A 13433-nucleotide genomic window follows, 5' to 3' on the forward strand; every position below is an offset into this window, starting at 1 on the left:
GTCGGTATACGAAAATAATCAACTTGAGGTTTGCATTGCGTCACATCACGATCTTGGTCGAATATTTTATAGTAGCATGCCCCATTGTGTTTTATACCTTGCATCCCAAAAGCATGCAATCAGAAATTGGATAGATGAGGTTCTGACCACTGAAAACACTCACCTCTTGCATCACAGTGGCAGAGTAAAGAAGAAATGTAACCTCTTTCATAGGTTCACCGTCACTTTGGACCTCACCAGAGACATCATAGCCTTTAACCACTAGTGGAGCTGTAGCCTGAGCATTGGCATTTGATACAACAACAGATGTTGAGGTCTGTCAAGGTAATACAAAACCAATGAATCTCTGCTAAACAGATATTTGAGAAATGAAAACATTTTCAGACTTGCTAAACCTGTTGATTGGCTCCCCAACCCACAAGACAGAAGTCTATAATAGATTTTTTTTTAAAGCATTTGGCCTGTATATACACACAATACCAGTCATAAGTTTGGACACACAATTCAATAGTTAATTAGTACATTCAATTAATATTTTTATAAATTAAAACAACATCATGTCTAAATGATGATTTCTCTTTACTTAGTTGAGCAGTTCGTGGCATAATATGGATTACTACCGTTGTTGAATAGAACAACAACTTTATCACACGTACACATAAGCACAGTGAAATTCCTCCATCTGAAGCAGCAAGGTATGCTACAGCACCCAAGGAGCAGTTGGGGGTTAGGTGCCTTGCTGAAGGACACTTCAGCCCAAGGCCACCCCATGTTAACCTAACTGCATGTCTTTGAACTGTGGGGGAAACCGGAGCCCCCAGAGGAAACCCACGCAAATATGGAGAGAACATGCAAACTCCACACAGAAAAGCCTCCATCGGCCACTAGGCTCAAAGCAAAAGCCTTCTTACTGGGAGGCAACCAATACACCCCCTGTAATAGGGCTATTTACTCTATTTATGATTTATTGTTTTATGATCTCAAGAACATGAAAAAGGCAAGAAATATAAACTTTTAATGCGGCACACCTGTTAACTGAAAAGTATTTCAGATGACGACCTCATGAAGCTGGTTAAGATAATGCCAACAGTGTGCAAAGCGTCAAAGTAGCCAGTGGCGACTTTGAAGAATCGAAAATATGAAACATAATTTGAGGTTTAACACTGTGTTCATCACATAAATCCATTAATTTTCTGCTATTTCATAGTTTTGACAGCTTCAGTATTGTTTTACAATGTAGAAAACAGTCAAAATACAGAAGAACCTATGAATGAGCAGATGCATCCAAACTTTTGACTGGGACTGTAGTTTTAAAAAAAATTATCAACAGGAACTCCGGTTAATCACCTGACAAGATGATAAAAATAAGAAAACTTGGAAACAAACCCATATCTACATTTGTAAAATCAAACCCCCACAACAATTATGGATGATGCCCGTTAATTATCACAAATTGTTAGTCAAGCTAGGAAAATTATATTACTGAGTTAAGACATAGTTAGTTTTTGTTTTTTTCTTTTTTATCAGACATCTAATTTTTGGGTTTGTTTACCTGACATGTTTCGACGTACAACTTCCGTCTTCCTCAGAGTGTCACCGGATGTTATTGGTGACGCATCTTTTATCAGCTGCTGTTTCTGAAGGCGTGGCCTTCCTGTCTGGTTTGACAGGTCGGTCACGCCTTATACTGTCTGTTCGTCCCCTGCAAGATGTCACTCCAGGTATGGGAGAGCATGTATGCTCCCTCATCCCGGTTGATGGTCCTCGGGCTTCGCTTACGGATCTCCATGGCCTCCCTGATCCAGCGCTGATGTTTGTTATCTTCTGTGCGGATGACTCTGGCATTCCCCCAGTCCATAATGTGATTTTCCCTTTTGCAATGATCTGTTATAGCTGACTTATAATTTTCCTGTTGTGCCTTTTCTTTTATTGTTCGGGTTTGTCTTGTAGCTGTCTCCTTTTCGCACTCTTTCTTATGTTCATTTTTTCTTGTGTTGAAACTCCTTCCTGTCTCCCCAATATAAGTTTTATTGCATAATTGACATCAAAATGCAGCAAGACGAAGTTTTCATTTCACATGATGTCATATCTCTTTTCACCAGAACACCCACGGAAGCCACTATACAGATAGTACAAGACAAATTAAAAACAGACAGGACGCTCAAGAAACGCACAAACCTCACCGTACAAGACATCACTCAGCTCCTTCAATTCATCGCCACATCCACATACTTTCAGTTCAGGAATACAATCTACAGACAGAAGGAAGGTTTTGCCATGGGAGACCCACTATCAGCCATCATGTGCGGCTTTTTCATGGAGGATCTTGAGCAGAAAGCACTCACTACAATACCAGCGGAATACAGACCAACACTCTGGAAACGGTATGTGGACGACATATTGGAAAAAGTAAAGAGGGGGGACACTCAACAGCTCACCGACCATCTCAACACCATGGACAATACCGGTAATATAAAATTCACACATGAAAAAGAAACAGAGCAGTCAATAGCATTTTTGGATTTAAAAATACAACATACAGAAGATGGGGACATCAAAATAAAAGTACACAGAAAACCCACACATACCGACCAATATTTAAACTGGACTTCCGAACACCCCATAATGCACAAAATATCCGTAGTTAGAACATTACATGAACGCACAGCAATATTACAGATCCACAGGACAAAGAACAGGAGGAACAACATATACAACACGCACTGAAGGCATGTCAATATCCACAATGGGCAATATCCAAAGGGGCGGAACAGGTTAAGAACAACAAAACACAGAAGAAAGAGAAAAAACAAACTAACAAACAAGAACACAGGGGAGTAGTTACATTACCATACATCAGGGGAATAACTGAACGCATTCAAAGAGTAATGAGGAAACACAACATTAACACACCTGTCAAACCACACACAACACTCCGTCAGATCCTGGTTCATCCCAAAGACAGAATACATCCGGACAACAGATGCAACACCATATATGAGATTCCATGTCAATTATGCAATAAAACTTATATTGGGGAGACAGGAAGGAGTTTCAACACAAGAAAAAATGAACATAAGAAAGAGTGCGAAAAGGAGACAGCTACAAGACAAACCCGAACAATAAAAGAAAAGGCACAACAGGAAAATTATAAGTCAGCTATAACAGATCATTGCAAAAGGGAAAATCACATTATGGACTGGGGGAATGCCAGAGTCATCCGCACAGAAGATAACAAACATCAGCGCTGGATCAGGGAGGCCATGGAGATCCGTAAGCGAAGCCCGAGGACCATCAACCGGGATGAGGGAGCATACATGCTCTCCCATACCTGGAGTGACATCTTGCAGGGGACGAACAGACAGTATAAGGCGTGACCGACCTGTCAAACCAGACAGGAAGGCCACGCCTTCAGAAACAGCAGCTGATAAAAGATGCGTCACCAATAACATCCGGTGACACTCTGAGGAAGACGGAAGTTGTATGTCGAAACATGTCAGGTAAACAAACCCAAAAATTAGATGTCTGATAAAAAAGAAAAAAACAAAAACTAACTATATTTAATATAAGACATAATGAACGTAATCGAAAGACTGAGTTAAGACAGTTTACCCGTTCCAGGGTCCACGATGCATGAGATGCTGTGATTTCATAATTTCCAGGAAGTACTTTCGAAAACGTATAACTGCAAAACAAGTTATATGATTTGTTTGACTTGCATTACATGAACATATACATACATACACAAACTATACATATATACATACATACACAAAACACATCTTGGGTATTTGATATGGCGAAATAGGACAATGGAAAAATCAAGAACACACCAGAAAGACAAGAATAACGGCCGCGGTAAAACAGCAGCGACTGTACTGGCTGAAAGCCGCGCGGGTCTCTGCTGCGGCGTGCGAGCATCAGGACATCACTACCGCACCGGACAGAGCACGAGGTGGGGGCGGGGCAAAATGACTGGCCGTAGAGTCTATCAAAAGTTCGATCTAAGTTGACCATGGTTGCAAAATATTGGCCAAAAATACGCAAACACTACGAAATATAAAAGTAAGATGAAAAAGAAACATTCTATTGCCTTATACTGCAAGACTAAAACAAAACAAAACTGTCAAAACTCACCTTTTCAGGTGATAACGTCCGAACAGATCACTCGTGCAAGAAAGGCCGCAAATGGAAGCATGATCAACTTCTAACTGTTGGAGCGGAAAATTCCATTCTACACATGCAAATTGTTAATGCGTGTCCTTCCCCCCACACAAGTAACACGCTACGGTAAAAAATAGACCACAACTCATTTTATAGCTCAGAAATCCATACAAGACCAGCATTGTAACATATTCTGTAAGAAACATTCTATACCTAACTTTCAGCTTTCGTTTTAAAAAACAAAATCGCAGATTTATAGCTAAAGTTTCATATGGCGTAGCGATTTTAAGTTACTACTTTTGATGAGGTAGTGACCTTGACCCTGAGGTTTTCCGTTTAGATCAGAACACAGGATCGTATTGGTTTTGGGTATGTGGAAAATAGAGTTACAACGGTGATCAAATATTTTGCATGATGTTTTATTACGGTTATGATTATTCTGTGAACGCACCAATCCTTAGGTGTATAAAGTTACAACTTAAAATACAATTAGTGATAACTGTAGACTTTTCAGTGGAATACAACCTTTTTAAGGGAATGCGATGTAGTTACTACTTTTGATGAGGTAGTGACCTTGACCCTGAGGTTTTCCGTTTAGATCAGAACACAGGATCGTATTGGTTTTGGGTATGTGGAAAATAGAGTTACAACGGTGATCAAATATTTTGCATGATGTTTTATTACGGTTATGATTATTCTGTGAACGCACCAATCCTTAGGTGTATAAAGTTACAACTTAAAATACAATTAGTGATAACTGTAGACTTTTCAGTGGAATACAACCTTTTTAAGGGAATGCGATGTAGTCAAACATTCATCATGTCCCAGATCAAGCCGCCATTTTTCCACAAATTTGCAGAATTTTTGCCAAATTCTGAAGAGTATTCACATCAAAGATTTAGTTTTATCTGTATTATTTCTTTCAGCATTTTATTTCAAATTAAAAACATCACCGGGGGCGTCGTGGCTCAGGTGGATAAGGCGCCATACCATAAATACGGGGACCCGGGTTCGATTCCGACCCAAGGTCATTTCCCGATCCCTCCCCGTCTCTCTCTCCTGCTCATTTCCTGTCTCTACACTGTCCTATCCAATAAAAAGTAAAAAAAAAATAAATAAATATATATATATATTAAAAAAAATTCTATTAAAGGTCCCATGGCATCGTTTTTTCATTAATTGTGCGGTGGTCTCTAGTATGAATGAATGCCCTGTGAGCCGGTTTTGGTGAAAAAAATGCTGTGGTTCTCCTGTTTCAGGCTGTTCTAGTTTGGTGGAGGAGCGGGTGGCGGGAGAGCGACAGGATTTCAGCTCTCATCATTAATATTCATGACATGTAAACGAGTTACCTCTGATTGGCTAACAGCACTGTGACGCTACCTCCAGTGGGTCAGAGCAAGCGGATGTGGGTGTCTTACTATGGCGAGAGAGAAGGAACAAACCGCGAAGAGAAAAATACCGCGCGCTGACGTCATTAAGGTGCGACGCGAGGAAATAAAATAAATTCAACAAATGTTTGGGTTTTTACCGAACAAACAAACAAATAAAATGAACGAGTGACTTAAAAAATGTGGGTGTCTTTGTAAAAACTGTTTTGATTGGCTATTATAACCGAGCATGCTGCATGCTTTTTGGTTTTGTAGCGCAGAGTACCTGGCTAACTGCAGGAAGCGGTTAGCTGCACAGCTAATGTAGCCATTGCAAGGCTAACGCACCGATTTTAAAACACGGCAAAACGACTTAACAGTTATACACTTACTTGTTCGGTGTTTGTGGCTGATGCGGCAGGGATGCTTGGTACGGACCCAGGCTTCAGTGACAGTTGATGTGCAAAACCTGCCCTGTACTGTCCCAAGTTGTGGAAACATTCATCAGGAAAATGCTTCCGACAAACATACACTGTCTTAGGTAGACTCGACGGTGTATTATTGGAGTAAATAAAATTAAGCCACTGCGTCTTCAGGGGCTCTCCCGTCGGCAGTAAAAACAGACTCCTTTCTGTGTTGTCACATCCATGTACAGTGCAACTTCCATGTTTGGTGGCAACTTTTGAGCTGGGCGGGCAATCCATACAGTGGGTGGGAATCCAGAGGGGGGGGAGCGTGGGGATCATCTCCCTTGCTGACGTAGTAAAGGGAAGAGCCCATCAACGCGCCATTTTGACGCGCCATTCTCAAATGTTGACAAAGGGTGGGCATAGTTTGGTTTACACATTATGACATTTCTAGCCACTGGGGTGACTTAAGAAGGTCAGAGGAACTCATTTTAACATTAAAAAACCTCAGAAAGTGAAAATTTCATGCCATGGGACCTTTAAGCTGGTGTCTCATCAAGTTTTGCAGAAACATGAAACTGTGTGTCATCAGCATAACAGTGGAAACTAATACAATGTTTATGAATAATAATCACCCAGAGGTAACATACATAAAGAAAAAAAAAATCAGTGGACCCAAGACAGAACCTTGTGGAACACGAAACTTTACCTCAGTACGTCTAGAAATATCACCATTTATATCAACATACTGATAGCGATCAGTTAAATAAGACCTGTGCCAGGAGAGGGCCGTTCCCTTAACTCCCACAACATTTTCTAGTCTATCCAAAAGAATGGAATGATCAGTGGTATCAAATGCTGCACTAAGGTCAAGCAACACAAGCAGCGAGACACAGCCCTGATCAGATGCCAACAGTAGGTTGTTTACTACTTTAACCAAAGCTATCTCTGTGCTATGATGAGGTCTAAATCCTGACTGATACATTTCATGGATGTTATTCCTATGTAAATATGAGCATAACTGCTGTGCCACAGCTTTTTCAAGGATCTTGGAGATAAAGGGGAGGTTTGATATTGGCTGATAATTGGACAGCTGACAGGGATCAAGGTCAGGTTTTTTTAATCAGGGGTTTGATAACTGCTAGTTTAAAGGATTTGGGTACATAGCCAATCCTAAGAGAAGAATTTATTATTTTTAGAAGCGATTAAATTACTTCAGGTATTCTCTGTTTGAATAGAGGTGTAGGTAAGGGATCTAGTACACAAGTTGAGACTTTTGATGCCAAGATTAATGAAAGTAATTCAGTTTCTTTTAGGGGAGTAAAACATTCTAATTGATGATCTGATACAGTTACATTGTTAACTACAGGGTCACTTACATTGTCTGACCTTAAATTAGTAGTTTGAATTTTTTGTCGGATATTCTCAATTTTGTCATTAAAAAAAAAAAATTCATGAAATCGTTGCTACTACATACTACAGGTATGCATGTGTCTAGAGTGGACTTATTCCTGGTTAATTTTGCTACAGGACCCTGTGTCCATTGGAATGGTCATGACACATTTTTGTCTCTAAACCAATAAACACTCCTTAATTGAATGATGTCTGCAATGCAATTTACTGATTGGATCCTGATTATCCAATCACAATCATGTCATGACTTTGTGCATGCTCTGAGAGAGCGACAGACATCGGACAAGACAAGCATGGCAGAGTGACTGCAGAGAGGGAAGAGTAATGGCCCTTTTCCACTACCCTTTTTCAGCTCACTTCAGCTCGCTTCAGCCCGACACGGCTCGCGTTTCGACTACCAAAAACCAGCACGACTCAGCTCGTTTCAGCCCTGCTTAGCCCCTAAAACTCACACGGTTTTGGAGTGGGGCTGAAGCGAGCCAAGCCGTGCCGAGTGAGGCTAGGGGCGTGAGCAGACCCTCCCCTGTGCACTGATTGGTGAGGAGGAGTGTCCTCACATGCCCACACACGCCCCGCGAGCGCGCTGGGATCTGTAAACACCGCAAACCCGGAAGAAGAATTACGAGAATTTCTGAAGCCTTATGCGCCTCGCCTCATCTATACGCTCTTGCCAGTATCTGTCCGCGTTGTCGGTGACAACAAGCCACAGCACCAAGACCAGCAACACTAACGACTCCATGTCCTCCATGTTTATTGTTTACTATTCGGGTCGTGAGACTACCGCTGAAAAGCTCACTGAATCAGTGACATACAGAGCATCGTGGACGAGTTCGCGGAGCGCAAGGCTCGTCGTATGCCCTTCAAATAATGCGCGCAGTAGGCTATTGATGTTTTATTATGAGCCATGTACAGTATGTCACCTAATGTTTTTTTGTTTCTGAGTTACATGTTCGTTTGAAGGACTTGATGTACAAAATAACATAGTTGCACCCCGTAGTGTTGAAATTGGTAAACACAGTGCATTCAGTGAGGTTTGCACCGCCCTCCTTTTATTTCTGACTCTTCCTGTCACCGTTGCAACCTCTGAGCGCTCATTCGTATGCCCTTCAAATAATGTGCGCAGTATAGGCTATTGATGTTTTATTATGAGCCATGTACAGTATCCTAATGTTTTTTGTTTCTGAGTTACATGTTCGTTTGAAGGACTTGATGTACTAAATAACATAGTTGCACCCGGTAGTGTTGAAATTGGTAAACACCGCAGTTGCGGACACTTTGTAGCCTAAAATGATGTTATGATAAGCTTTAATAAAGGGCCCGGTCATTTGCCCCGCCCCCGGCCCGGCTCTGACTTGTTCCGCCACTGTCACTGATGTCACTGTTTGCGCTGCTTAACGACATCACGTGACGTCCACCCACTTTCGCTAACTCCACCCAATGTGTCCACCCACTTCCAGCCAGCACGGTTCAGCGCGGTTGTAGTCGAAATGCAACTCCAACAGCCCCGCTCAGCTCGACTCAGCCCAACTCAGCACGGCACGGCTCAGCCGCGTTTGTAGTGGAAAAGCGGCACAAGTGGCCATTTTCAATCAAAAATATACATTTATGTTCATGCTGGCCAAACAAATTTGAAGTCAGTATAATTTTAACTGTTACAAGTGATAAAATTTGAAGTTATTTTGAACATATACCATTAATTTATAGGATTTTTTCAAAGTCCGATGTCCATTGCAATGGACATCAGGAGTTGGCCGAGTTTAGCCAACACTCACATGTTTAGTGTCAGTATATAAAGAAACAAAACACCTGTAAGCTTTTCATAGGTAAATTAGGGTGTCACAGTATATTTATTCATGATTATAAAATTTTAAATAAATATAAATTATATATATACACACACACACACACACACATTATATATACACACATACACACATTATATAATATATATAAAAAAACATTTTTGTATATTTTATTTGAGAGTCCTCCAATTCATGAGGATCATCCCATGAGACCCTATGAATACTTCAAACAGTATATACCAGATGAGATCTTCAGTTTGATGGCTGACAACACAAATATGTTTATGCCATGCAAAATGGCACACTAAGTTTCAAACCGACAAGTTCAGGAGAGATCAGAACCCTAATCGGTCTTCACCTTGCTATGGGAGTGATGAAAATCCCAAGAGTCTCCATGTACTGGGAAGCTGGGATGGACATTGGTATTTTTCAAAACACCATGCCCCGTGACAGATTCTTCCAGCTCTGGTCACATTTGGTCAACAATTTGGAGAAGCCAGCTGAGAACAATGATGTGTTTAAGGTACGTCCTCTCTATGATGCCATATGCAGTAGATGCTTGGAGCTTCCACTAGAGGAGAACCTTTGCATTGATGAACAAATGGTGCCATTTCGCGGAACTCTGTCTGTCAAGCAATACATCAAAGGCAAGCCACACCCATGGGGGGTGAAAATATACTTCCTATGTGGGAAAAGTGGCATGGCCTACGACTTCCTGCTGCACCAAGGCACTACAATGGAGCTATCACAACAGCACAAGAAGCAGCTAGGACTTGGAGCTGGAGTGGTGTACCATCTTTGCCAGCGAATCACTGAGGCCAACCACAAGTTGTATTTTGACAATTATTTCACAACATACAATCTTCTGGAGCTGCTGGCTGAGAGGAAAATTCATGCCACTGGGACAGCAAGGGTCTCTCGCTTTGCCAGGCCTCCTCTACAGTCTGACAAAGAGATGGCCAAAAAGCCTCTAGGAAGCTGTGATGAAGTTGTAAGCTGTGATGGTAAGGTGACACTGGTCAAATGGTATGACAACAGACCAGTTGTCATGGCCTCCAACTTCGTGGGCATTGGCAGAATGGATGAAGTGCAGCGGTGGGACAAAAAGAAGGCCCAGTTTTTGATGGTGTCCCGTCCAGAGGTGGTTAAGCTATACAATGAAGCAATGGGCGGCGTTGACCTGCTTGATCAACTTGTCAGTCTGTACCGTAGGGGAGAGCGGGGTAAGATGAGCCACTTTTTACATTTTTCATCATAACTACATGTTAAAGCCATTTTTGCTTCCAGTCTACACACCATACCAAATTTCAAAGTGTACTGTTACTATCTGAGCAAAAAATAATTGATAAGCTCTTATGGTTAGAGTGATATTACCTCTTGAAAAAAAATGTCAAGTGGCTCAACTTACCCCATGCACGGGGTAAGATGAGCCACTGTGTGGGGTAAATTGAGCCAACACAAAACATGTTAGGTTAACAAAGTAAACAACTTTTATTATTAGAAATGCAATCAGTGAATCAAGTCAAGTCAATCAAGTGGGGGATAGGGCCGTTGCATAGAGAAGGGGAGATGAAGAGAGGTGATAGAACGAGATGGGATAGGGAGGGATAGATAGATGGATAGAGAGAGAGATATGCATAGATAGATAGAAAGAGGGATGGTTAGAGAGGGAATGAGAGATATACTATATTATAGAAATTACTAAAACAGTAGAACAGTGCCAAAAAATCTTATTTCTTTCAGTAGGTTAAAACATTGCTAAAACATGCAGCAATCATTCCATCAATCATTTCATCATTATTCAATGTTCCAAGCGTTCAAATTGCAAGGGAACACCATTTGCCTCTCCCTCCGTGCTGTCCCCCCAACAGTAAAGGGGTGGGGCAATTTTTTCACAATATCCTGTCTTGACAGGACAGCCTTATCTTTCTCTTTGAAGACAAAGGTCGGCTTTCTTGCAGAGCCATGGCATGACCGGCTTCTTTTGACAAATCTTGCCTCTATTTCGAAGACATCCAATTTGATTATCTGGCCAATGAAGAAATGCACTTTCTTCTTCCCCGTGAATTTTGCCACAACATAATCCCCCACATCTAACAACTGGTCTTCCTCATCTGATGTCATGTATATATATATATATATATATATATATATATATATATATATATATATATATATATGTTGTTGTCATATATGACCAGTAAATGTGAAAACTTAAGTGTCATCCATATTGGGTAAGCTCAGCCACCAATGGGGTAAGTTGAGCCAGTGGCTCAACTTGCCCCACATCTAATGGCTCGTCTTACCCCGTGGCCACCATTTTGTAGAAAAATGCTAATAAAGGGGATTAGGCTAATCAAAATTATTTTTATTAGCATTCATATCATAGCTTAGAAAGCCACTAACTTAACCCTAATGTGTCTAAATATTATTCTACTTTTGTCTTCTCTAAATCATCTTCACTGTGGACAAACATGGAGTTGACTTAGAAAGCACAAAAACACATTTTTATAAATATCTCCCTCACCTAGTTTGACATGTGGTGCTCCTCTCCACAAGTGTAAGTAAATGGTCCCGCCCCCCCTTTGAATGTGGTCACATGGTCACATTTGTTTACTGTTTCTTAGAAACAGGGGGTGGCTCATCTTACCCTCTGGCTCATCTTACCCCGCTCTCCCCTACAGAAATTCGGTCAAAAAAGTGGACCCTGAGAATGATTACACATGCTTTTGACATGGTTGTGGTCAACAGTTGGCTGGAGTACAGGCTGGATGCCAAGAGGGCCAATATCCAGACCAAAGACATCCAGGATCTCCTCCACTTCAAGATGAATGTGGCCCAGTGTCTGATGAGAGTCCATAAAACAGTGGCAGCAAAACATGGAAGACCCAGTATGTCTCCAGAACCGTGTCCCCCCCACAGACCAGTTCAGAGACCAGTTCAGGATGTAAGGCCTATACCTGAAGTGCAGTATGACATGGTTGACCACATGCCAAATTATGATGAGAAGAAAGAGGCTACCAGATGCAAGAAGCCATACTGTACAGGAAAAACACACGTCTTTTGTGACAAGTGCAACATCCACTTGTGCTTTGTGCCACACCGAAACTGCTTCAAGGCTGCTCATCGAAAATGAAGATACATGAAAACATCCACAAGCTAATGTTTTCTTAAGTTCAAGTTCCAGTTCCATTCCAAGTAAATGTGTTATCAGTTCATTAGCCTACTGTATGGTTGTGTGTTGGAAGTACTGAAGGAAAGGATTTTTTCAGGTAATCTTAACTACAGTCATACATCTATTGTGTTCATGTGCATGGTCAGATTGCCTCATTTCTTCCTCTTCTTGCAGGCTCCTGTTCCCTATCCACGCTGTGATACACCTATCAAATTCATGTACATGTTCAGTACACAGACTGTACACATACTCAAAGCCATGCAAACATCAAGTTCCAGATGTTTAGGTCATACCTGGTTGATTACCATGTGGAAAAACTGAGCCTTATTTTTCCTAAGTTTTTCTGACATTTTACGCCCATCTTGTCATGGCGTCCATTGGAATGGACATGAAAAAATACTATTAAAAACATGAGTTAGAAAAAAATTGTTTATTCCATTTTGTTTTTATGTTGGATAGGAGTCAGAATCAGTTTTAAAAAAAAATTTTTTTGCCCAGCCGAAAAAATGCGGGTCTGAAGGGGTTTTAAATAAGAATCTAGGATTATTTTTGTTATCTTCTATTAGGGAGGAGAGATGTGTTGCTCTCACAGCACTAAGAGCTTTTCTATACTTCAAGAAGCTCTCCTTCCACGCTAATTTGAACACTACCAATTTTTTTTTTTTTTACGCCATTTACGTTCCAATTTTCGAGTGGTCTGTGTTAATGTGCGAGTGTCATCATTATACCAGGGTGCTAATTTTTTGTCTCTGACCTTTTAAGAGGAGCTACATTATCTAAGGTATGGCGGAATGTTGACTCTAAGCATTCAGTTGCCTGATCAAGTTCTGCAGGGGCTGACAGTGACCCAATCAAAGTTGATAACTCTGGGAGATCATTTATAAAGCTCTGTGCAGTAGTTGACGTGAATGTACGTTTAATACAGTAGCATGGTGAGGTGCATATATTATTACTCAGACATAGTTTGAATAAGATGAGATAATGATCTGAGAACTTCAGACTGTGGAAGTATGACTATATTTTCTATGTTTAACCCGAATGTTAGTATTAGATCAAGGGTGTGACCACAAAAAAAAAAAGCTGGATTCAAATATCTAGGAACATC

General features: G+C 41.0%; 1 protein-coding gene across 1 annotated transcript in view; it reads right to left on the bottom strand.

The window, feature by feature from the left end:
• nomo (nodal modulator) overlaps positions 1 to 13433 on the bottom strand; it is a 150125-nt gene that overhangs the window by 97765 nt on the left and 38927 nt on the right. Inside the window, exons 6-7 of the mRNA XM_060919051.1 lie at positions 3613 to 3685; positions 164 to 316 (exon numbers count right to left, since the gene is read on the bottom strand). Coding sequence (XP_060775034.1) covers positions 164 to 316; positions 3613 to 3685 — 226 coding nt within the window. The remainder of the gene's footprint in view (positions 1 to 163; positions 317 to 3612; positions 3686 to 13433) is intronic.

The sequence above is a fragment of the Neoarius graeffei genome, chromosome 4 (assembly GCF_027579695.1).
Source record: "Neoarius graeffei isolate fNeoGra1 chromosome 4, fNeoGra1.pri, whole genome shotgun sequence".
Lineage (NCBI taxonomy): Eukaryota > Metazoa > Chordata > Actinopteri > Siluriformes > Ariidae > Neoarius > Neoarius graeffei.